The sequence below is a fragment of the Castor canadensis genome, chromosome 7, assembly GCF_047511655.1.
Source record: "Castor canadensis chromosome 7, mCasCan1.hap1v2, whole genome shotgun sequence".
Taxonomy (NCBI): domain Eukaryota; kingdom Metazoa; phylum Chordata; class Mammalia; order Rodentia; family Castoridae; genus Castor; species Castor canadensis.
Genome location: NC_133392.1, coordinates 154093223 through 154118737, shown reverse-complemented (window position 1 = coordinate 154118737; position 25515 = coordinate 154093223). Strand labels below are relative to the sequence as shown.

General features: G+C 51.9%; 2 protein-coding genes across 8 annotated transcripts in view; one reads left to right on the top strand and one right to left on the bottom strand.

The window, feature by feature from the left end:
• The window catches only part of Dhrs3 (dehydrogenase/reductase 3), a 35428-nt gene extending 18463 nt beyond the window's left edge, over window positions 1-16965 (bottom strand). Inside the window, exons 1-2 of one of the 4 annotated variants that reach the window (XM_074081320.1) lie at window positions 16949-16965; window positions 14651-14800 (exon numbers count right to left, since the gene is read on the bottom strand). In XM_074081320.1, the coding sequence (XP_073937421.1) occupies window positions 14651-14800 (150 nt within the window). In that variant the 5' untranslated portion in view covers window positions 16949-16965. Of the gene's footprint in view, window positions 1-14650; window positions 14846-16235; window positions 16661-16948 lie in introns of those variants that run through there. The other 3 variants (XM_074081321.1, XM_074081322.1, XM_020160067.2) reach the window with 3 other exon arrangements.
• Window positions 13318-25515, top strand: part of Aadacl4 (arylacetamide deacetylase like 4) — a 50430-nt gene continuing 38232 nt past the window's right edge. The window contains exons 1-2 of one of the 4 annotated variants that reach the window (XM_074081316.1): window positions 15235-16210; window positions 18860-19055. The gene's annotated coding sequence lies outside the window, so the exon portion shown is untranslated. Of the gene's footprint in view, window positions 13443-14389; window positions 14473-15234; window positions 16211-18859; window positions 19056-25515 lie in introns of those variants that run through there. The other 3 variants (XM_074081317.1, XM_074081318.1, XM_074081315.1) reach the window with 3 other exon arrangements.

The following is a 25515-nucleotide window of genomic DNA, read 5'->3' as shown; positions in this document are numbered from 1 at the left end:
AAAGGGTGGGGAGTGGGAGGTAGGTGGGGGGAGGGGCTAGGGTGCCAGATGGGGAGAGAATGGGGGGTTAGTAGAGGGGTCCCATTGGGATCGTGGGTGCAGATGGGGGAAGGGTGGGGGCTGAGTAGGAGGGGCAGGGTCCTGGGTACAGATGGGGGGGAGGGGTGAGAGTAAGTAGGGGGTCAGATCGGAGTCCTAGGTGCAGATGGGGGAAAGGGGTGACAGTGAGTAGAGGGGTTTGGATTGGGATCCTGGGTGCAGATGGGAAGAAGGGGTGAATGTGGGGGACGGGGTGACAGTGAGTAGGGGGTCAGACTGGAGTCCTAGGTGCAGATGGGGAGGAGGCAGGGCTGGGAAAGGGGGCCTCTTCCGCCACCCTGACCGCAGGCTCTTCCTAGGTGACCAGACCCGCGCTGGTAAACAAAGGCCGTGATGTCATGGGCGCCGCTGACCTGTGGCTGAACCCGAGCTGCAAATGGGAAGCAAGGTGCCAGCGGCCGCGGCCGGCCGCACGGCCTGAGAGCCACTCACGCTCCCCCGCCGGCCCAGCTGCACACGCGGACAGGATGCTGCAAAGCCACCAGACGTTGCAACACGCAGCCAGTCTGCTGGCCGCCGCGTGAACCGTCCGCCGCCCTCCTCCGCCGCGCCGGCCTAGGCACCCGCCCAGATGCAGGGCCGGCCCCCTCCCCGGCACCCCTGGAGGCTGGTGGCGCCCATCTGCGGTCAGCCTCCCCAAGGGGCCTCCAAAGCCGAGGGCTGGGCCTCTGGGGTCAGCTCTGGCTTTTGCCCAGGAGATGGGGACGTGCATGTGGGGCTTTGGGCTTTCTGGGACGCTCAACCTGAGCGGGGGTGGGGGGTGGGGTGGGGGGCGAGGGATACCCTCCAGGTATAAAGAAATGCCAAAGCCTCAGGTGGCCTCCCCCTGGGCTCCTCCCCCCCAGAGCCCTGCACTACCTCCCCCCACTCACTGCCTGTCTGCCCTCCCGGTGGGGACTCTAGGAATCTGCTCTGGAGTTGATTTGCTGTGTGACTTTTGGATGAGTCACTTGGCCTCTCTGGGCTTCCTGTGCGGGTGTGGGTAAGGTTAAAAGTGCAGGAAAATGCACCCTAAGCTTGGTTGGTCAGAAGCCTCAGGTGATGAGGACAGGCAGGAGAACTTTGAATTGTAGAGAGCCCCAGCCTGCTTCCTGCTCCCCCATCAACCCCCCTCCCACTCCAGATTTGGCCTCTGGTGTGCTGTGAGAAGCTGGGGCTTCCTGGCTGGAGGAATCCCAATAACTGGTGACTATTCTGCCTTGTATGGGGGGGTGGGGAGCCACAAAGTGACCCCAGGTCTTTAACAAGCACCCTTGGAATAGAGGGAGGGACAGTTGAACCCCACAACCAATTCCACCTTCACTTTTGCTGGAGTTAATACTTAAATTCCTCTCCCTGTCAAACACCAGTGGCTCAAGTCTGTAATCCTACCTACTTGGGAAGCTGAGATCAGGAAGGTCACAGTTCAAGGAAGCCCAGGCAAAAAGTTTGCTAGACTCCATCTCAACCAATAGCTGGGTGTGGTGCCTGTCACCCCAAGCTACTGTGAGAAGCGGAGCTCGAGAGGATCATGGTTCCAGGCCAGCTTGGGCCAAAAAATTGGGGAGACCCCACCTCAAACTGGGCATGGTGGCACATGCCTGTCAGCTCAGTGATTGGGGTGGAGTGTAAAATAGGATCACAGTCCAGGGAAGTCTTGGCAAAAATCAAGACCCTAGATCCAAAATAACCTGGCCAAAATGGACTGGAGGCGTGGACCAAGTGCTCAGGCCCTTGCTTAGCTAGTGGGCCATTTTAGAGATAGGCCCAGAAGAGTAAGGGACCATCAAGAGCACAGGCAGGAAGTGGCTGGGCTGGACCTCCACCTGGCAGGTGGCACTTCTGGTCACTGCCATCAGAGGTGAGAATCCAGCTGTTATTTTGGAGGAAATGAACTTTAAATGCCAGCACCGCTTCACGAAGTTGGCCACAAAACTGGCGTGTCCAATAACACACCATGGCAGCTCTGTCCCAGGAACAGCTAATTAAGCCTAATTTAGAGACCGGCCTCCAAAGACAAGCGTCAAATACTTGCAAGCTGTGCCAAGGTTAAGTATCCCACGGGCCACTAATTAGTAATCAAGTTTAATCTCAGAGCGCAACAAAGGTCAGCTGCAGTGGCAGCGATGGGGGTCTGGGCCTGGAGGGCTGTGGGACTCAGGAAGCAGAACGTTGCTAGGGGAAGTGGCCGGTTAGCATATCCTGTAAGGGGCGGCATGTTGGGAGCAGCCTGTAGGGCCTCTGCTCCAGGCCAGGCATGGTGGGGTTTTCCCTTAGCATCAGCTTGCCAGAAAGTGACTTTCTATGGTGCTCAAAGAGCCTCCTCCGGTATCAGAGAATTCCACTGGAAAACCCCTCACCTTCTGCTAACCTGGGCTGGTCATGCATCCTTTGGCAGCCCTTCAATGGCTCCCTAGTGGCATCCCAGTCAGGTCCAAGCTCCCTCAGCAGCTCTATGAGGTCAGCCCTTGCTCTTCCCTCTCCTACTTCTGTCCTGGCCAGGCCAGACTCTCTTGGACTCCCCAGAGGAACCAACCTCTCTTGTCTGTTCCTTTCTAGACACACTCATCCCTCTGCCTTTGTCCCCTTCTACCCCACCCGAATACCTCACCATAGACCCTATTCCTAGGCACAGCCAGGCTTCCTTTTCCAGGAACCAGGTTGCCTGGATTTGAATCCCAGGCTGCATGTGCTGTGTGACTTTAGACAAGAATTTAACTTCTCTGAATTTAGTTCTCTCATCTTTAAAATGGTAACAGTTATAGTTCCTTTGCTCTGAGAAGCAAATTGTTCAGCCTGTGGGGAGTATCACTGCTGGGTGTCCAGTGGCTCATGCCTGTAATCCTAGCTACTGGGGAGGCTGAGATCAGGAGGATCATGGTTTGAGGCCAACCTGGGCAAATAGTTTGTTAGACCCCCATCTCTGAAATAACCAGATCAAAATGGACTGGAGGTGTGGCTCAAGTGGTAGTGAGCCTGCTTTGCAAGTGAGAAACCCTGAGTTTGAACTCTAGTCCCGCAAAATAAATAAATAAAAAATAGCCCCCTCCATGCTCACAACTGCCTCTGCCTATCCCACTACAAGGCACTGCAACTGCTGGTCCTTCTCCTGAGCTAGACAGAGGAGGGGCCTGGACCCTTGCCACACCTGTGCCATACCTTGATGTAGGGGAGCCCCTAAATGTCTTTCCATCCAGTCTATCCCTGTAGCAAGCCCTCCAGGAGGACCAGAGTTGGCTCTCCTGTGGAGTAGCTGTCCACTCCGCTGGAAACGGATCACATCCTGTTTCTGTTTTGCTCTCCAAGGGCAGCCCCTGCCACACTGCCAGCTGCTCTGCAGAGGACACTGTGCCATTTTTCATCCCTGGGGACCCTGTGGCACCTGAACAGGGTTTTGAGCCCAGCAAGCACTCAGGGAAGACTCAGCCAGAGCCCCTGGACCCCTGCCAGGCACTCAAATCTTAGGGACCCACCCCAAAAGCCTTGGGAGGTTCAGGCTGGCACCGTAGCTTTGCAGATGAGGAAGCCAAGGCTCAGAGAGTGTGATCAACAAACAGCCCCCCTAAGATGTCACACCCAAGTCCCCAGAACCTGCAAATGCGTCACCTACAGGGGAGGGAATTCAAGGTGCTGATAGATTATCCTGGATTATTCAGGTGGGCTCAATGTAATCACAGGACCTTAAAAGCAGGCAATGAGGGGGTTATGTGACTCAGTGGTAGAGCACTTGCCTAGCGCGTGCAAGGCCTGGCTCCATTCTCAGCACTGCGAAGGAAAGGAAAATGGTAAGGGAGACCCGAGAGTCGGAGACAGGTGGGGCGATGGAAGAGTGAGTGGCAACACAGTGCGACTTTGTGGATGCTGAAGATGGAGGAAGGGACCCAGCAAGGGGCCACAAGTCAAGAACTGTGAGCAATGGAAATGGATTCTCCCTACAGCTTCCAGAAGAACACAGCACTGACACCTTGAGTTTCACCCAGTGAGACCCACGCAGGTCTTCTGACCTCTGGGACTGTAAAGCGTAAGTGTGTATCGTGTAAAGCACGGGCTTTGTTGCCATTTGACACTGGAGCCTTTGAAGGGGCTTGTCCATGGCTTCCGGCCAGAGCTGGAATGGAAGTCCAAGTGTCTTCTCCAAGCCAGGCGCCAGTGGCCACGCCTGTAATCCTGGTACTCAGAAGGCAGAGATCAGGAGGACCAAGGTTTGAGCTGGCAAATAGTTCACAAGACCCTATCTCAAAATACAGTTCACAAAAAAGGCTGGTGGAATGACTCAAGGTGTAGGTCCTGAGTTCAAATCCCAGTACCATAAAAAAGAACGAAAACAAAAACAAGTGTCAACTCCAAAGTCAATGCCGTAGTCCCCTCCCCTCCTAACCATGGGCATCACTTAGAACGACAAAGCATTTCACCCTTGCAGAAATGCCTTGGGCTGGGGCTGGGGAGCCAACGCTTACCGAGCACTGAACTTTTAGTTATTGGCGGTACTGAGGTTTGAACTCAGGGCCTTGCACAGACTAGGCAGGCATTTTACCACTTGAGCCACTGTAACAGGCTTTTTTTTTTTTTTTTTTTTTTGCTTTATTTATTTTTCAAATATGATTTTACATTTTTTGCCTGAGGTTGGCTTTGGACCATAGTCCTCCCACCTATGGCTCCCACATAGCTGGGGTTACAGACGCATGCCACCAAGCCCAGTTTATTTGTTGAGATGGGGTCTTGCTAACTTCCCCCATAAACACTGGCCTCAAACTGCAGTCCTCTTGATCTCTGCCTCCCAAGTAGCTGGGATTACAGGTGTGAGCCATCAGTCCTGGCCTGTGATCTGAATTTTAGAGATGTTCTCATTTAATCCTCATTTGGCAAATAAGGAAACTGAGGCTCAGAGAGGTCTACTGGCTTGCTCAAGTCACACAGCAAGTAAACAGAAGAACCAGCATATGAACTTCACTGTGCCTGACTCCTGACCTCAAAATCTCAACTGCTATACTGTACTGACTCCATGAGGAAGGAAACACAGCACACTCACACATGCACACCCTCTGTCACACTTCCGCTGGTCAGAAAGCTCAGCAGATATCCCCAGAACCCAGGCAATGGACCTGTGAACCCCCAGAGGGCACACAGTGTTCCCAGCCCACACTGAACCTGTGTCTCGCTGTCCCCAAAGGGCCTCTGCCCCCTCCGCCTAGTGTTCACAGGGAAGTGGTTGGGATAGATTGGGTCAGACTGCCCTGCTGACTGAGCTGGGAGGACGTGGGGGGTGGAGCCCAGGGTGGACAAGCTCCACGTGGGCGTGCCTGGCAGGCCCCCCTGCCCACACGAAGGTCAGGCTGCCCTTTGTGGCCACACTGGCCCAGCACCCAGTGGTGACCAGCCATGAGCCTGTATGGGAGTGTATGCCAAGTGTGGGAGCTCTAAGAGGACCAGAGCCCTCAGCCCCAGCCGCAGAAGGGCCTGTGGTGTCGGTCCTGTCTGTCCACTGACCGTTCACTCACAGAAACACCCTTGGGAGCTGTGACCTAGCAAAGGGCCTTTCTATCCTCTTATCACAGTGTCCTTACATCTTGTAGAAGTTTCCAAAGGAGGCCTATTGATAACCTACTGACCAGTTCAGTGGCTGCATACCTTACCTCTTTGAACTCCTAACTCCCTGAGGACAGCGAGCCTTAGCTCAACTCTAAAGAAGTCTGTTCTATCCTTTTTCCCTGCCAGCCTCAGCAAATGACCTGATAAGGTCTGCAGGACTACACCTGGAGGGTTGGGTGGCATAGGCAGGTCCGGTCTTCTGGTAGTTTCCATTTGGAATCACAGAAAACTAGGTGTTGTCATTCCACAAAGAAGGATACTAGATGGCTATACTTGACCTCTTGCTCCTGGTCACAGCACTCCACTTTGGCTTTTGGGAGCCCATCACCCCACTCTCAAACTCTGCCGCTCAAGACACTGTGACCCACAGCCATCCAGTCCAACAGAACACCATCTCCGAGGACTGGTGGAGGCTCATGCTAACCCTTGCCAGCTAGATTCAATTCTACCCCTTCCAGAACTGCTAAGCAGGGGCTCTATCTGTCCACCCATCCGTCCACTTGACTTGGAGCTGGGGGATTTAAGTCGGGAACATGGAGGGGCAGTGTGAGCAGCCCCGTGGCAGAGACATCTGGTAAAGGTGAGGGAGAGCAATGAGACAGAGGGATGAGAGGCTGGGAATACAATGTGAGACCCTGGAGCCAGGCCTGACGTTAGCTCAATCTGGGGACCTTCTGGTTCTAGAGTCCATAAAGCCACCTGAAGGACACCTCCCGACCAACCATCAACAGAACTGGCACTGCTGTTGCCTGACTTGATTCCCTGACCACTAAGGACATGTGTTGTGCAGCCCCAGGTAGGTGCCACCAGCCTGGTCTCTTCCATATAGCAACGAACTGAGAAGCAACCAAACCCTCAGTGACAGCGGGCACCTGGGGTCCCTTACTTGCTGTGATTTTTAAGTGGCCAACTCCCGGAGTTAATGACCTTGCCACATGTCAAGTGCCTAAAAGGGTCCTTGGTACATACTAGATGCTCAGTGCACGCTGGCTCTCACTAGTTATGATGGGTGGTTCACGCATTCACTCAGGCAGCAATCATTTGTGAAGCACCTACTGTGTACAAGATACTGTGTCAGGCGCCAAAGACACCAGGTGAGATGGGGAGAGTGTGCCCCTGCCCTCTGAGTCTTGCAGTCTTTTGAACAGACATCGACAAGCAGCCACACAGCGTGGTCAGCCTCTATGGCAACCCATGGCCTCACCACAGCCCTGCCGACCAGTGGGGCTATTTGGATACAGAGAGAAAATGACTTAATGACCCATGGAAGGGAAGCTGAGTGGTGTTGGGGGCTGAGCTGTCTGGAGCCAAGTGGAGGCCCAGGCCTCCACCAGCCTCTTTGGTCCCAGCCCTGGGCCATGCAGAGCCCACACTGGAGCAGTCCCTGCCCATGAAGAAAGTGACCGCTGTCACCCATGAGGTATGAGTGGGAGGGAAGACTGCCAAACTCTGAGTCCTCGCACAGACTTCTAGAAAAGTTGAAGGCTAAGATTCCCAAAGGCTTCTGTGGTTTGGGTAGAATCCTTCCTGTCCTGGGGGAGGCCCTGAACCAGGGCCAGTCAGGCCTGAGGGCACTTTGCCTTTGCCCCTTGTGTTTGCTGAGCACCTGGTCCAATATGCAAAGGGTGCAGAGCTGGGGTGGAAGGGGGATGGGAAGGATCCCCTGCCTCCTACCCCCACTGTCCCTGTCCCAACAAGGAGTGGTCTCTTGCAAAAACTCACAGTGAGATAGGAGGTTGATATAGTCATCACGCCTCTTTTTTTTCAGACGAGGGAAGCAATGCCTAGAGAGATCCAATCACTTACACACAGTCACACAGCATGGCCCAGGGAGACCCTAAGACCTGTGGAATTAGGTTCCCAGTAGCCCTGGGGGTACTAGAAATTGTACGGTGCTATGACCAGTGATTTGGCCTCTGTCACTCAAAGGACCTTGGCTGAAGTGATACTACTGCAGGCCAGCCCTCGGCTTTGGCCTGGCCTTGCCATGTCCCAAGGCTGAGTGCTTTTGAGGAAGGGGTGAGCAGAAGCCTTGAAGATGGTTCTGGCTGGTCACTCTGGTCTGGGTCCGTCTTGGCCCTGGAGGAGAGCTGGTGGGCCTCCCACTGGAGGAGGAGGGTCCTGGTTGGGGGCTGTATGGGGCCGGGGGTTCTCTGCACCTGGGTAGGAGTGAGGGAGTGGGGAAGGGCATAAGAGAGGCATTTCAGTGCGTGAGCTCCGTCATCTTGAAATCTAAGCAGAGTCAACTAAGAAGAGAAAGTGCTGAGTGGTTTTCTAGAATTGCTGTCTTCAAGCCTCATTTGTTCTTTCTCTTTAGAGCTATGACTTAAAAAAAAAAAAAATCACATGAAAATCTGACCTGAAATTCTAAGCTACCAAACAGGAGTAAGCCCATCTCATTCAGTGGAGGTAGGGCCTGCCCCCTCCACTGGCTGCAGCTCCTACCTGGCTCCCTTTGTCAGGTTGAAAACTTGGTTCTAGAACTGCAGCTGGTGTTAAGGTCTGCCTTGGGGTGGTGGAGGTGTCAGGTGTTGGTAGGAGTGGGATGGACAGGTGGGGGCAGTGATGCAGAGATACCTACCCAGGAGGATCCTGCAGTGCAGACCATATGACTGTAGGTGTCACTGATCAAAGTGTGTTTTCAGTTCTGTCCCTAAAAGGTCACTGAAGACCAAGTGCCTAGTGGTTCATGCCTGTAATCCTTGCTACTCAGGAGGCAGAAATCAGGAAGATCGTGGTTCAGTGCTGTGCAAATAGTTCGGGAGACGCTATTGAAAATACCCAACACAAAACAGGGTGGGTGGAGTGGCTCAAGTGATAGAGTATTTCCCTAGCAAGCACAAGGCCCTGAGTTCAAACCTTAGTACTACCAAAAAAAGCACAAACGTGTATCGTTGCCATCCCTCTTGTTCATGTGTTCTTATTGTGTCTCCCTTGGTTGTTACCTCTTTTGAGAAGTCTCTCGAGATTTCCCTCCATGCACAGTGGTCCCTCCCTTCTCTGTATGATCAAAGCTCTCAGGTCACATCTGAGGTGCAGCTCAGAACTGGCGGGAGGGAGGTATCACATCCTTCACGTGGGTCCCTGCATCTTTAGATGATGTCCAGTGAAAAGTACTCGACCGTGTTATTCCCCTGCCTGTTGGCTGCCACTTTAAAGTACACCCTGATAGCAGAGGGCCACCATACTCCTTTGGTCCTTTGGCAAGCATCTGTTCACTGTACGCAAATACGGCGACTTGGTGACCGGTTGTGCCTGCATCCTGTTGACTCAAGCATTGCTTATCAGACTTCTTCCAGAGCCTTCTGTGCGCTGAGTCCCAGGATTTAACAGCTCGTCTCTTGACCTCTCTGTAACCCTGACCGAGGCAGGCTGGGCCAGGCGCAGATTATGTGTCCCAATGTGCACAGCTCTGGTTTTGAAGCTTGGAGTCCTGGGTTCGAAGTTGGCCTCCAGCAAAGCTGCCTTATTGCATTTGCATCTCAGAACCGGGCTGCCAGTCACATGTGCCTCTGGGCGTGGCCGAGGTCAGGCACTGCGTGGTCATGGAGAGTACTAAGTTGCCACAGCTACACAGCCACGTCCAGGCCATGGCCACGTACGTTGTTAGTCATGGATGTGACCACAGTCTTGCATGTGGCTACAGTCACGTATGTCACATATGTGACCACAGTCATGGTGACTACCACAGTCTCATGTATTACCAGGAGCCCAGAGAAGCCATCAAGATGCATTTTGGGAGCCATGGGGTCTAACTTAGGACCAGCTCCCAGTCTCACTCAGGGTCAAATCCAAAGCTGGTGGTCCTGTGGAGCCCACGGTCCTGGTTGTAATCCGCCCACTCTGCAGCTGCCACGTCTGTCCTCGGAGTCCTCTTTCCTCTGTCCACAATGCTACCCACCGCCTTCCCGCTGCACCCTCACTTCCTTCAGAGCTTTCCTCAGCGTCCACTTCTATCCTCCTCGCCTCCTCTCCTTCTCCTTGCACTTACTGTACTCTGATGTACTATTTTACCTTGCTAATGATGTCTCTCGCTAACATGTCCACTCTCCACGGAGAGGACGCACCTGGACCATGGCAGTACTCAGTACATTGTTCAATGAATGAAGAAGTGAGGGAACAAAAGAGCTCTCACCAGCATGTGCTTACCAACCTGTTCTCACACTTTGGATCCTAAGCAATCTTGGATCATGCCATTTTTGTAATTCTAAAATCACTCATTCTTTGGGGTGCTGTGACAGATGAGCACATGTTCGATTAGCTAGCATCTAATAAGATTCGCTTCTGTGTTCATTTGGCTTCAACTATTTGCTGGTGTCCATGTTTCACCTAAATGCTATGTTTGAAATGCTTCGAGTGTCTGATGGATGCTGGGCGCCATGACTCCTGCCTGTAATCCTAGATGCTTGGGAGGCAGAGATTAGGAGGACTGCAGTTCAAGTCCATCCTGAGCAATAAAGTTTGCAAGACCCCATCTCAACCAATAAAAAGCTGGGCCTCATGGCTATTCAGAAGCTTAATAAGAGGAGGGTCATGGTCCAGGCCAGCTGGGGCAAAGTGTGAGACCCCATTAGAAAAATAAGGACTAGGGGATGTAGCTCAGTGATGGAGTGCTTGCCTAGAAAAATAGCTAAAACAAAAAAGGGCTGGGGGTGGGATGGTTCAAGCAGTAGAGGGCCTTCTTAGCACAAGGCCCTGAATTCAAACCCCAGTATCTTCAAAAAAAAAAAATATATATATATAATATATATTATATATTATAGAGTTGGTGTCATTTTAAATTGTGTCTCCTGAAGGCAACGAGGAGAAGGGTCTTGTTACATTCTAGGCCACACTTTTGTCTAAGGAAAGGAAGAGAGTGAGGGGTTTGGAACCCTTACCACACTGATGCTCAACTATGCGGGATTTTGACAGTGGTGACAGGCCTTCAGGGATGACTTAGAGGGATTGTGACAACCAGACCACTTTCTTGGGTAGAAGGGACACCTTCTTATAAATACAGCTGAGACAGTTTACTCAAAGTGGATGGCCTCAACAAATGACAAGATGAACCAGAGAACATAACTGTCGCGGTGAAGTCTGAGTGTACTGCGTCTAAATAGATCAGAAGGGCTCTGTGCAGCCATGAACAAGTGTGCTCGGAAAAATTCAAGTTCAGAAGAACGTGAAGTCTAAACAGAATCAGCAGAGGGCTAGGAAAATCCAGCGAGAGCTGGGTAGATTCAGGAGTAGTACTAAGTCAAAGGAACACTCTATTTACAGCCCAAGTAGACAATTTGGTGATTTTTGGATAAAAACCAGGAAATTCTGCTTGACACACTAGTTAGGAGCAGGCTCCTTGTTCTCTTCGAAGTTATAGCTGGAAACATTAACCTGGTCTACGACAGTTGAAATAAATCCAAGAGGACAATGACCTCATGGCTGTACCGGGAGTTTGGAAGTGGGGGGGTGTCTATGGAGTGGGGTCACAGTGCATTTTCAAATCCAAGGTTGCTTCATTTGCACTCAGTGGGATCTTTGTGACTAGCAAGAAAGGCTGAGATAGTGATGAGGACACAGGTCCCCTCTCCCTCCCCAGTCACCTGTTGTTGTATGATACTGAGGCCACAGGACAAAAGCACACAGAATTTGTGCCTTTCTTGTAAGCACTTGGGCTTGTCTCTGGGTCTTTATTCATCTTTGCTATATCCCCACCCCCACCCCAGGCCCAGAGCTGTGCCAGCACCTGCCAGACACCACAAGCAGGCTTGCTGAACTGGTCTATGAAAGCTGTCAAGGGAATGATGGGCCTGTGTCAGCCCCAGTGCTGGGAATATGGGAAGGACAGTGGGTTACTGAATGCGACAGATGGAGAACTAAATTCACAATCTACCTGGGGACCAGCTCCTGGCTAGTTGCTGCCACACACTGTAAATTCAGTAACAGCAAGGCAGATGTGGCTCCAAGCCAATTCTCGTACTGCCTCCCTGAACAGAACTCTTGGGTCCTCAGTGGGGCAAGGGATGCTTATATGACACTCCTGCCTCCACAGGCCTGCTCTCAGGGCTGGCCCAGCGCTGTCATCCAGCTGCTTCTCTGAGACCAGACCAAATGCTGGAATAGCCAAATACTTCCAAATGAATAAACTCCCTCCTCCTACTCCAGGAGTTCCTGCTAAAACCCTGTCAAACTCAAGACTTTACAGACTGGACCCCAGAAGCCTTGGAGGAAAGGGGAAAAGCCTGAACCTTCTGGATTCTTTGGTGACAAGAATCCCAAGTGGGATAAATACCCAGGATATAAAAAAGCACAGTGGGGAGGACCCAGCAAGAGCCTCCCCTTGGGGACCCTAAGGGTGACTGGTCTGCCTCTGCTAACCTTGTTATAAAGTAAGCTGTTTCCTCGTTAGGAGCTTTTGAACTCTTGGCTCTGGGTATCCTTGTAAGAAAGTCCTTATTTGGGTCAGCTCTGTAGCCAGAGGCTCACTACTGCCCACAAATATTGCCAAATCCTATTTAAATAAAGGTCATTATGGGAAACTAGGTTGTCAGCCCCTCTTCCTGCACATGTCAGCTGTTTGCAGAGGCACTGATACTAATCCTTTCTTCCCCCTTTGGGGACCTCTGCCCTCCTCATCCCATCCCACCAAAGTGCAGCCTCTACTTCTTTAGAGCAGTGAAGGGGAGACATAGGGCTACCCTATCACTCAGGCTGCAGGTGGCCCTGGTCCTCTCCAGCTCTCTCTGATGCTCCTGGACTACCCCCCAGCCCACTGTCTACACCTGTCCCCAACAGCCCCCACAACCCCTGGCCCTTTGTCTTCAAGCCCACTGGGCCCTGGCTGTCCCCCACCTTGACAGCAAGAGGAAGGCTTGATACACAGTAGCTCCAGTAATTGGTCAGGTAATTAAGGGTTACTGGCAGCCCTCCGGTTCATCCTTTCCCAGCCCAGTGAATGGCACAGGAAGTTTCCAGGTTCCTGTGGATCCTGTTTGGGGGCCCTGGCCACCAATTTATTTATTTTTATTTTTTGTGGTACTAGGGTTTGAACTTAGGGCCTACACCTTGAGCCCTTTTTTGTGATGGATTTTTTTCAGATAGAGTCTCCAGAACTATTTGCTAGGGCTGGGTTCCAAATGTGATTCTTCTGATCTCTGCCTCCTGAGTAGCTGGGATTACAGGTCTGAACCACAGGTGCCAGTGTCTTGCCATCAATTTAAAGCATATTTTTAATCTGCCCTAAGCTTATTCCCTGGACTAGGGTGTCCCTCCAAGTCAGGAGAGGCTGGCTCCCAGTGCATGAACTTGTAGGCCCCACTCTGCACTATTACACCCACCCGCAATGCCATCTCCTGCCTTCAATTTAGGATTGTTTACAGTCAGTCAAGTTTTTCCAGATTGACTAAGCCTTCCTCATACGCCTATTTCAGTCAGTCACAAGAGCAGTGAAAGAGCCTTAGGACTGGGGCCAGCTGGAGGATTCAGAAGAAAGTCTCTGTGGGATGCAGACAGCTAAGGAATGACAACCACACGCGATTGTCCCAAACAATCCCCTGCCCTCCTCCCCTGCACAAAGGGCTTTGGGACCCTTGGAGTTTCACCTCAAGGAAGCAAAACTGCTGAGCACAATTCTTATTTCCCCTTACTCTGTGTGTCCAAGGGTTAAAAACACTTCCGAACTCCCCTTCCAACTGCAAGGTCAAGCAGCTGTCCAAACCACCCAAGGAGAAGCGGGAGTCCTGGACAGCTGGACCCCTACCAGCTTGGCCCAGAGGGGCTCCTGGCAGCCCGGCTAGGTAAGAGTTAATGGGCAATCAGCTTTGGCTGATAGTTCACACTCCAAAGTTCAGTCCTAGTCACAGCCGCCCCAGAGGAAGTGTAAATCTCAGGGCAGTATTTAACAAAACAAAAGCAACCTGGAATTACATGCAGGTTTGGTTTTCTACAGTACATATTTACTTAATCCCTAAGGTATGCGGCTCCATGTCAGATCAGCTGGCTTTTTGGTCCTTTTACCCCCCTCATTCACAACAGTTTAAATTTCAAACTAATTCCCTGTTTTCGCTCTTCCTCTTCACTGGGCCGGCTGGAGACAGCCTGGCCTGCTGGTCTCAAATCCCTCTCTCCACTGCTCTTGTCACTGGGTGAGTCAGCTTAGCCTGAGTTAGGAGCTGAGTGACAGCTGGCTCACCCTCCTAGCTCTCCTGCGTCAGGTCTCCAAAAATCGGGGCAAGGGTGCTGTGACCACCAAAAAAGTGAAAAGCAGTGCCCCATGGGAAAGATCCCTCACAGGACCACCTCCCATTGGGGAGGGACCTCCTCTGGGGCTGTCCTGGAGAGAGGGACAGGGCTGAAGGTGAGAACAAGGGCTCTTTATGGGCAGCTGGTCACCCCTGTCCTCTTCTTTCCTGATTTTCAAACACCTGGGCCTCCCAGCTCTCTCAGGCCAGTCCAGACCCTCCAAGATCTCCCTCCTTTTCGAACTCAAACGAAGACACCCCCCCACCACCCGCCCCTCATGTGCCTTTGGAGCTTGGGGCTTGGAAAGCGGATTGCCAAGGAAAATACCAACCTGCCAGCCAGCAGGCGGCTCCCAGCTCTACCCAGGAGCGCGCACACCCTATACTCCAGCAGGGTGAGGGCAAAAGGGGTGGGGGGGGGGCACACAACACCTTCCTTAGGGAGGGAGGAATGTGGGGAATGGGTGGGTCTCCTAAGTTTAGGGGTTGGGGGCGTGTAAATAGCTAGCCAGCCGCCGATCCCAGAGGAGCAGATCAGCTTAGGACCTGCCAAAAAAGACAGTCCGGTGCCCGGAAAATTTACAAGGTGAAACCGACTAGCTCAGCACTCGCGGGTGGCGCACGGGGGGAGGGGGGTGGTCGGCGACTCTCAGCTCCCCCTCCCAGACGCGGGATCCCGCAGTCGCAGCAGGTGGGCGCACCCCCCCGCGCTAGGGGTCCCCCCACCCTCGGCGCCCACTCCCAGGTGTCGCGGAGCCCCGTACCTTCCTGGCGCCGCGCTCTGCGAACTCGCGAGCCAGCTGGCGCCCGATGCCTCTCCCACCGCCGGTGATGAGGACGTTCTCCCGAGACAGGTCCCGCAGCTTGGCGGGCAGCACCAGTCCCACGGCTGCTTTGACCACCAGATAGATCATCTGCAGAGAGAACACCACCAACGCGCCCAGCCATTTCCACACCATCCTCCGCGCGGCGGAGCCGGGTAGGGGGCGAAACTCCCCGGACCGAGCAAAACAGGAATTGAAAAAGAAAACACCCCTAAACAATAATAAATAAACAAAGTCAGCAGACGAGAGGCGTTCCACCTGGCCACTCTTAAAATGACCTCTCCCCAGATGCAAAGCACCGGGTGAGAAAAAAAAGGTGGGGGGGGGGAGGAAAAAGATAAGCCCTCCTTGGGAGGAGAAAAAGCGACTCAGAGGTAGGGACGGTGAGAGGGGCGGAGAGGTGGAAAGTTCTAACAAGAAGTTTCTTGCCCTGGCAGCCGTTTCGGCTGGGGGAATTCTCAGGTAATGTTTACAGACTGACAGAGTTTAGGCAGGGAAAGGGGAAAAAAAAAAAAAAAAAAAAAGACACCAACCACACGCGCGCACCCGGCTACAGTTCCGAGGTTTCAAAGTGCAAGATTAAAGAGAGAGAGAGAGAGAGAGAGAGAGAGAGAGAGAGAGAGAGAGAGAGAGAGAGAGAGAGAAGCCGTTTCCAAATTGTAGCTCCCCCCTTCCAGGAGGAAAAAAAAAAGGGGTGAAAAAGTGCTTGGAGCTCCCAATTTCAGCCCGCGAAAGTCTCCCGACTCATTGCTATTCTTGGGCTCAGGAAATTGCTTAAACGCGATCTGATTGCCAGCAGCGTGCAGGAGAAGTGGGGGGTCCGGGTGTCAGTTTCTTTACGTGCAGCGCTCGCCCTCGCGCGCGCTCGCTCTCTCCGGCTCCCTCCTTCCCTCTCTTCCAGCGCAGGCAGGGAGTTGCCGCTCGATCCCGCTCGCTCTCTCCCTTTTAGCATTTATTGCCTTCTTTCTGTCCTTTCCAACTTGGAGAGGGGCCCGGTACGGAGCACGCGTGGATCGGACGCCCTGGTCTGCGCGGCGTTATTCCTTCACTCTCCGGGCAGCTGCGGCGCGGAGCAAGAGGGTGTCCCCCCCTCCACAATTTTTTAATACCCCATTAAGTCTGATTGACAGTTAAAGTTGTTGGGAGGCTTCACTACCGTTTCTCTGAGTGGCTGCAGCGACCTCCCCTCCCCCTGCGCCGTCGCGGGGCGCGCGCCTGGGCGCGCACACGGGCTCGCTGCGACTCGCACTCTCTTGGGACTGGCTCGCCTCTGTGCAAGCCGGGACTTGCCGCCCGTGTCCCTGAGGGCTCGCAGCTGGAACCCGAACACGCTGGAACCGACTCCAGCGAGCCGGCTCCCTCCCTGAGACATTCCTCCTCGCCCGGGCCAGGTGACCACCCCAGAGTGCTGGGCTGGCCGCGGGGAGCTCGCACCAGTCTTCAAGCAAACCGGGTCACCCAGGGTTTATTTCAGGTCATTTGGTCATCCCCTGCCTTCAGGTAGGACCAGGAAGTCACGCCTCACCTTTGGCTGGCCGTCTTCCGTCCGTGTTCTTTTCTAAGTCTGATCCAAGTCCCCCGCGTTGCAGGAGGGAAGGGCTGGGGAGCTGGATTTTGCTTTGAGGGGAGGGGGTGGTCAGGGTAAAGGAACTTCTGCCCCAGGTGCCAATAAAATCCCCATAAGATTAGCTAGGAGCATATTTATTGCTCATCTGGGCTAGAATTACCTTGACTGACAGCAATTTCCTTAATAACAAAAGCCTGCAAACAAAACGTCTTCAACCTGTGCCCCTGTACTATACAAGCAGTCTCCCCTTATCTTTGGGTCCCCCTGGACTGCCCTGTCCTGGGACCCATCTTGTAACCTTGTAACCTCCTGCCCTCCCCAGCAAGAAAGTGTCTTCCTGCTGGAGGGTGGGAGTGAGCTATTTGGAGTTGTCTATTGCAGGAAGTCTGGGAGGTGAGTCACGAAAAAGCAGCCCCAGTTAAAAGTGCTGATGGGACTTGCCTCCCGCCCCCTCTGAACCCCCCTGGGCCGGAGGAGGGAGAGTGAGCCAGGCTGCTCTGTAATCTGGGCAGCCCTTTCCAGCCCAGGACATGTTCAGACCAGGAGTTCTGGGCTTGAGCCCCAGAGGCCGATTAGGCCTGGGTGAACTGCAATCAGGATTTTAATGCTCTGTAGGGGTGAGAAAGTCCCCTGCAGACAGGCTGATTTGGGGAGGCCGGCCTGGGAATTACCTCTTCGCCTGCAAAGACACTGTGGTTCTGGGGAGAAGTCTGTGGGTGAGGATCTTCCTTCTGGGTGAATTGGAGCCTGTGGAAGAGCAAAAGGGAAAAAAGGGTCAGGAAGGAGCTACCCTTTGTCATGGAGGGCCTGTGTTCTGACATTTCACCCTCCCACTGACCTTACAGCAGTGGCATTATCCCATTTTTCCAGGTTACTGGCTAGGAAGCACAGAAGGGAGGAATCAAATCCAGACTTAATTCCTCTTCCCACCCCACCCCACTCTGGCAAGAAGGCAGGAGAGAGTTGGAGGATGAGGCTTGGCCAAGGACTGCCTACAGCTTCCATTCCGCCCCTGAAAGGATGACCCAGGGTAGACCCTTGCCCTCCTGTGTTCCCAGGGCATGGCTAACATCAGGACTCCATTATGGTCACTGCTTCTTTCCATCTTCTAAAAATGGGACAGAAATCTCAGCCTGGCAGAGACTGGCCCCATCCCATCCACCCAGTGGCCAGACCTGTGAAGAAGAGGACTCAATGTGGAGACCCCAAGGCCCTGCAGTCTGTGCTCATCTGTTATACTTGGAGCCATCTAGTGGCCCAGATTGGACACTGCACCTCCTGTGGCCCCATCCTCCAGAGGCAAGGTCCAGCTGAGTGACCACCAAAGTCCACTTCCATGAACCATGGGCCTGTGTTTGAGATGGAGGGCTCGAAGTGGGATGAGGGGGGGCAGAGACTGAGACCCCAAATGTACCCTGTACACACATTCTTATTTAATTTCCTTAACGGCCGGGAGGTGCATGTCATCATGTCCATTCAATCAAGGGTCCATTCAATACAGGGGAAATTGAGGCTCAGCAGATCTAAGTTAACTCATGCAAGGCCATGCAGGGTGCTCTCTCTCATGTTTTGGGTAAAGTTAGAGGAAATAGGAACACGTCAGACAATCCCAAAAGGGATTGGCAGATCCACAGGTGGCCTGAGGTGTATGTTGGCCTTGTTTCTACTTGGTCCATTTTCAGGACGTAGGTTTTGTGAACGTGGAATCCTATGAGCCTCAGGCCTCCCCGTCACCATCTTCCCAGAAAGGAGCTGTGAGCTCCTATATTGCCTTCCCCCTAAGTCCCCAGGAAGATAGAGGTGAGGGGGCACTGGGCAGTTGAGCAGGTCGGCCCATGGATCTTTGTGGCCTCGTTTCAGTGAGAAGTGCATGGAGTACATCATCCCTCTCCCTCCTTCCCACCCCTTATCCTTTGCTTTTGGTACCCTCCTCCCTGTTTCCTCGGGGCAGGAGGCATGCAATCTAACTCCAGGGTGAGGTTTGAAATTTCACATCCCAGGCCTGGGTGGAGGGCCCCATGGTTTTTTCACTCTCTCCTGAAAATGTGAAAGGAGCCTTTGTGGACTTGGTGGGAGAGGTGAGTTGTAGCCTGCAGAGCTAACTTTTTCCATGACTCAGCCCTGCCGGGGCCAGCACAGCCAGGGAGGTGCAACCTGGCAGGGCAGGCTGGAGCCCCATGACTGAGCTGCCTTCAGTCCTTTGTGAGTGGAGGGGGCCCTAAGAGGAAGACCACTGGCCATAGGATTAGAGAGCTGGCTCTCAGTATCTGACACTGTAGCTGGTTTACTCTTCCCCTCTACTGAGGATCGAAACCAGCGGAAGCCTTTCTAGATGTCCCCTCCCCACCAAATCTGGTCCAGGGACCCTGTATTTCTCTCCCTCACAGCATTATCCCAAGGTTTTGTAACCGCTGAGGTTTTCTCAGAATTGCACATTGGGTTGGGAGCTTCTGGAGGGTGGGCTAAGCCAGTTTTCTGGACATGTGACCCATGCAGCTGCTGAGGGGGGTTCTGTGTGAGGGTAAATGCCTTCTGCCACTGTCTGGGATTCATAATTTTACCTTTTCTTTGTGTTTTGTAAGTGAACGCTGATCTACTGTCCCCAGTGAAGGAATCGAGCAGCTAAACAAAGTGCCAGGAGCAAAAGCAGAAAAGAGCATCCTAAGTGCCCTAAGTGTGTCCCCTCCTTCCTCACCTTCATCAGGCAGTTATTCCCTGCAGGACAGTGAGCAGGACAGGGAAGGCTCTGTCCCTGGGGCCAGCTTCCTCCATTGCCAAGTGAGTTACACCACTAGACGCTGGAAGGGTTGGGGGACAGAGGCTGGGGTGGGGTAGATTTCTTTTTTTTCTGCTCAGATTTCTTTTTTTTTTTTGGTGATACTGGGGTTTGAACTCAGGGCCTCACACTTGCTAGGCAGGCACTCTACCACTTGAACCACTCCAACAGCCCTGTTTTATGTTGGATTTTTACAAGCTAGGGTCTCACAAACTATTTGCCTGGGACTTGCTTTGCACCATGATCCTCCTAATCTATGCTTCCTGAATGGCTAGGATTACAGGCGTGAGCCACCAGAGTCCAGCTCAGACGTCTTGAATCTCTCTTGCATCTTATAAAACAAGAGCTGGGGAGCTGCCTTGTTTATTGAAGTTTGAGGAGTGGTGAGGTTGGGTCCTGCAGCCCCTCAGGAGGACTCCGGGTTTCCCACAGTGCACCTGGAGCCTTTGGGAGGGGGTGTGTGGAGCAAGTAGAGGGAGACATGAAGGATCTATTGTTGGATTGTGAAGACTGTGTGGCCAGGGGTGCAGGACACACTCTGGGAGCCCAGAGTGGTTGCAGGGAGAGCAGTGAGGTATCTCCATGAATGCCCAGGGAGGGGATGGCCCAGTGCTCTTAGGAGGATGGGGAGGGGAGTGGACAGGGACACCTGGAATACCAGCTCAGGGACCTGCTAACACTCCATTCCCTCCCAAGAGGTTGGAGTCTCCTAGGAGCCAGTGCTAGTGCCCATGCTGAGCCACTCTGCCACCTTCCTCACCCTATTCCAGCTCTTTCATTTTTTTTAGTACTGGGGATAGAAGCCAGGGCATCATATACACATGCAGACATGTGAATGAGAGCAGACACACACAGCTTTATTTGATGGTTGGCTGCTTCCCCAACCATCAAATAATGTTCGGGCTCCTCCCGGAGCAGAACATGCTGGCAGTGTTGAGTAAGGGAGTGGGATTGAGAAAAAGTCCTGGTCTAGTGGAAAAAGTGTGACATGAGGTTTAAGATCGGCTGCCTCAGAGGGTCTTCCTGGGAATGGAGGCCTGGGGGCATTGCGATCTGTAAAAGGAAACAGAGAGGGAGACAGGTATGGAAATCTGTGGGGAGGGGGTGCTTGGGCACCAGGGAGCACAGGAAAGGGAGTCTGCAAAGGCCTGAGGCGGTTTAAAACCCTCATAAAACACCCTCCCCCCTTCCTAATACAGAACATTTGCCAACAGGGCCTCCTTTCTCCTTGGCCAGGCCTGGTGGATAGGACTGGACGTATAAAAAGCAGGCAGAATGGCTCCTTTCAGCCCATGTGGTGCCTGACCTCCATGCACAGGCGGGCATTTTCCATGGCGTTAAGTCCCCCCATCCATCCCTGGGCTCCGGCTGAGGTTTTCCTCTTGTGTTCAGAGCCTCAGCTGGCAGCAGGGAACAGCTCTTCTGTGCAAGAGGATGTTAGGGCAGACTGTTTGTTCTGGCTGCCAGCACTGGGTGAGAACGCAGGCTGGAACCACCGCTGGGATCACTGCGGAACGTGGATGGGTGTGTGTGTGTGTTGGGGGGGGGCGTGAAGTGCTGAGCTCGAGAGCACTGCCACCCCTACCCCAGTGTAGCTCTGTCACCTGAGAGAGCTTGGACCTGGTAACCCTCACGTGCCTCCCACTTGGGGGAGGTCAAATATTCCAAGTCAGGGTGTGGCCAATATTGTCAAGACTGGTTCAAATCCAGGCTCTGCGCCTATTGCCTGAGAAAGCTGGGACAGGTGATTGGCCTCTCTGAGCCTCATTTTTTCCTGCTGGAGGTGGGAATTTGGCCACCTGTTGAGACGACATCAGCCTTTGGGCCTTGTGCAGGGTCTGACAGGGAGGGGATGCTCAGAGGTATTGCTTTCCTTCCCCTTGGCTTCCTGTCCTCAAGGGCCACACTCTTTGGGGTGACACTGGGGCGAAGGTGGAACCTGGCTGGGTAGGGACCCAGCTGGATCTATAGGAATGCTAAACTCTGACCCTCAAACTGGAGTCTGGGAGCCTTTTCTTTGAAGGGCTCTGTGGACCATCCAGTCTCTGTTGCAACAACTGACCTCAGCTATTACACCGTGAATGCCTTAGAGGCTTCGCTGACGAATGAGTGTGGCTGTGTTCCAATAAAACCCTGTATGGATGCTGAAATCTGCCTTTCATACAACTGTCACAGGTCATGAAATGTTCTTGTGTTAATAGTTTTCCAACCATGGAGACATGGAAAAACCACTCTTCCACGAGAAGACAGTAAAAAACAAAAAAAATAGCGAGTCAGATGTGAGCCCTGGAGAGTCATTGTCTCCCTGCAGCACTTCAAGGTATCAAAGAGACCCCAACCTCTCACATCCTCAGATGTCAACATAGAGGCGCCTCAGAAGGGCAGAATCGGATTTCCCATGGGCTCTCTGGAAACACCTTCACAAGCCTGACCCAAGTTCACGTGCACTGAAAAGAGTAAAGCGCCACTAAGGAGACTGGATTTCATTGAGAAGTTAACAACAACAATAGTTTGAATGTGCCCCCCACATTCATTTGGACTTTTAACCCCCATTGTGAGGCATGTAGAAGGTAAAATCTTAACCTGATGGTGGCATCAGAAAGTGACTAAAGATAAATGAGGCCATAGGTGGGACCCGAATCCAGTGGGACTGTGGCTTTATAAAGAGAAGAAGCAACCAGGCACTAGTGGCTCACACCTGTAATCCTAGCTACTTGGGAGACAGAGATCAGGAGGATTGTGGTTCAAGACCAGCCCAGGCAACAAAAGAGAGACCCTATCTAAAAAGTAGCCAACAGACAAGAAAGTGCTGGTGGAGTGGTTCATGTGCCTGCCTAGCAAGTGTGAGGCCCTGAATTCAAACTCCAGTACCACAGAAAAAAAGAGAGAAGCCTGATGTGGCCCACACCTATTGGCCCAGCCTAGGCTACATATCCAGACTCTGTCTCTTTAAAAAAAAAAAAGAAGGAGAAGGAAGAAATAAGGAAGAAGGAAGAAGAGAGACCTAACAAGGATGGTCAGTCATTCTTGCCATGTGATCCCCTGTGCTGCCTTGTGACTCAGCAGAGGCCCCGCCTGCAAGAAGGACATCGCCAAATGCGGCTTCTTGATCTTGAACTCTCCAGCCCTCAGAACCCTGAACTCAATAAACCTCTTTTCTTTATGAATTACCCAGGCTGTGGTATTTACTTTTAGCAATAGAAAATGAAGTACTGGTGAGTCGGATGAAGGATTTAAGTCATCACAACTAGTGACATTTTGTAAGTGCCTACCACACTCTGGGTACCACTTCTAGCTTCTTAATATCCTAACAGATGAGGACCAAGACCTCCAAATGTTAAGTAGTTTTCCCAAGGCCCCTTTGTAAATGCCAAAGCAGGAGTTAGAACCCACTTGGGATTCTGGGCCTGAGCTTGCCTGTCTTTCAGCAATTGGCCTCTCCAGGATTTATAATTGTAAGGGCTTTTTTTCTTGGTGTTACTGGAATTTGAACTCAGAGCTTTGTGCTTGCTAGGCAAGCTCGCTATCTCTTGAGCCGCACCTCCTACCCTTTTTGCTCGGTTATTCTGGAAATAAGGTCTCACTTTTTTGCTCAGGCCAGTCTGGACTAAGATCCTCCTATTTATGCTTTTTGCAATAGCTGGAATGACAGGTGTGTTCCACCATGCCCAGCTTTTTTCCTTTGAGATGGGGTATTGCTAACTATTTGCCCAGGCTGGCCTTGAACTGTGATCCTCCTGATCTCAGCCTCCTAAGTAGCCAGGATTATAGGTGTGAGTGACCAGCGCCCTGCAATTATGAGACTTTTAAGCAACTAGCAAAACCTGGTACCTGCCTTTAAGTGGGGTGGTTACCTGGCTTCGGTACATCCCGGGCACTCTGCCACCTGTTTCCATCTATAATGGGCCTGCTGGCTGTCAGTGGGCATGGAACATGGGGTGCTGCCTGCTGCCTGCTGCCTGTAGCTCCGTCGTGTAGCTGCTCTGTCATTGAAAAGTCCTGCTTGGCCAATTATGTCACTGTCTGGCTGAATGTTGCCCTAACCAGTTTATAAAAGAAGTAGACAGACAATGGAAGGACATATCTTTGTAATATGAAGATTGTGTCTCAGGCTGGGAGTGTAGCTCAGTGGTACAGTACTTGTCTAGATGCATGAGGCCTTGGGTTCCATCCTTGGTACCAAAAATAGTTAAGTAAATCCACAAAACCAAAGAAAGATTATGTCTCAAACTTGATGTACTTAATACCTTTTTTTAACCTTTTACTGAGCACTACCCAGGCCCCATACAGTCCTTCACATGGATTGTCTCATCCGTAACTGCCTCCTGCTGAGGGAGCACAGTTGTAACCCCACTTAACAGATAAGGAAACTGAGGCCTCAAGAGGAGGGGTAACATCTTCAAATCCTGCAGGTGTAAGTGGTATTGACGGGTCACATGCAGAATGACCAGATCCTCTGGGAGTTCAGAATCAAATCTGATGTCTGTCAGCTGCCTGTAGGATTTCTCCTGGAGCAATCCACTGTGATGAAAACCCATGTGCACAACATCGGGAACAGACGACATCATGAAAAATGGAGTCTAGACAGCCCAGTGTAATTAGGAACCTTATACTTAAAAAATTTACTTCTCTGGGAATAGAAGTTATTTTAGTTACGTTTCTGTCATTATAATGAAATACCAGAGGCAATTAGCTTATAAAGAGGAAAGGTTTATTTTGGCTCACAGTTCTAGACGTTCCCAGTTCAAGTGGAATGGCCCTATTGCTTTGGGCCCCTGGTGAGGGCAGAACATCATGGAGGGAGTATGTAGCAGACCACACTGCTTACCTCATGCGCCAGGAAACAGAGAAGACAGGCAGGAAGAGACCAGAATCCCACAATTCCTTTGAGGGTACAGCCCCTGTAATCTGAGGACCTCCCACTAGGCTGAACTCTCAAAAGTTCTGTCACTTCTCAACGATGCCACTGTGGGGACCCAGCCAATAAGACAGGGAACTTTGGGAACATTCATCCAAACCACAGTAGAAGTCCATTCTCCATGTTTGCAGCAATGAAATCCTTAAAGTATTAGACACAAAATTGAATCTCCAGTACGATCCTATTTGGGAAATAAAATACCTAAAGTCCTTATTCCTCTTTATTTAGTTACCATTTGGTGGGGATTTATTGCATGTGAGGCAGTACGCTAAATACTTCATGTTCATTTAATTTAATCTCATTTAATGAAAACAACTCCCCAGAGGTAGGATCTATAACACATTTTACATCTGTGGGAAGGGAGGTTAAGCAACTCCATCAAGGTCACGGAGCCAAGGAAGGCCAGATAGGGAATTAGAATTTAGCTCAGTTTTGCTTCCAAGCTCATCCTCTGCTTCTGTCTCTGCTCCCTGCCCTGAAACTTTGTCTGCCTCTGTCTTTCTTGAGATGAGCACACACTCATGCACACACATGCACACATACACCCACAGACACACACACACATGCACACATACATGTGTGCACACACATGCACACATGCACCCACAGACACACACACATGCACACACATGCACCCAGTCACAGACATGCACACATGCACATGCAGACACATATACACATATGAACACACAGTCACACATACACACATGCACACACATGCAACACACATGTGCACCCACACATGCATGTATGTACGCACAGTGCACCCACACACATGTGCATGTGTGCAAGCAAGCACATGTTTGCACACATGCACGTACATGTATGCACACTTGCTTGTGCACATGCACACACATACCTGCACACACAAAAAAGATGGAAAGAATACTCACAGGCATATCAACACTGCCTGTCTCTGGATGAGAATGCTGTGTGTGATTCCTGTCTTCTTTTAATGTCTTCTTACATAGTCCCAATGTTTTATACTGAATTTCTGCTAAGAAGAATCACCCAATGACCGTTTTGTAAAAGTGGGCTGTTTTAGAACTAGCAGGATCAAAGTCCTGGTGTGAGGTCACAGAGCCCCTGACCACAGGGCTTCTTGACATCTCCTAAAAAATAAGGCAGCCAGGACTTTTGCTTCTGGGAACCACCTAATCCATCCTATAATACCTTGATTTGTAGGAAAGGTCTGTGCATAAATCCCGTAAAATCCCATAATGTAGGGATGACACTGAGCTTGCCCAGAACAAAATCTGCTGACGATCATCACTTGCCAGGAGCCTGCAGTAAATGATCAGATGTGTTGCAACCCCATGCCTGCCTCCTGCCCAAGTCCTTTCTAAAGGTCTCTTTTCATGAATTTACAAACACACTTTCTTCAGATTGTATTGGGTCTTTACTTTGTCCTAGTTGAACACTGCACATCTTGAGGCCTGAACAGGCTGAGGCCTGCCCTGGAGTTTTGGGACCTTGAGAAAAATAACAGGCCTGTAAAGGCAGGAATGATGCCAGGTGTCCCCACAATGTCCTGCCAGGGGAAG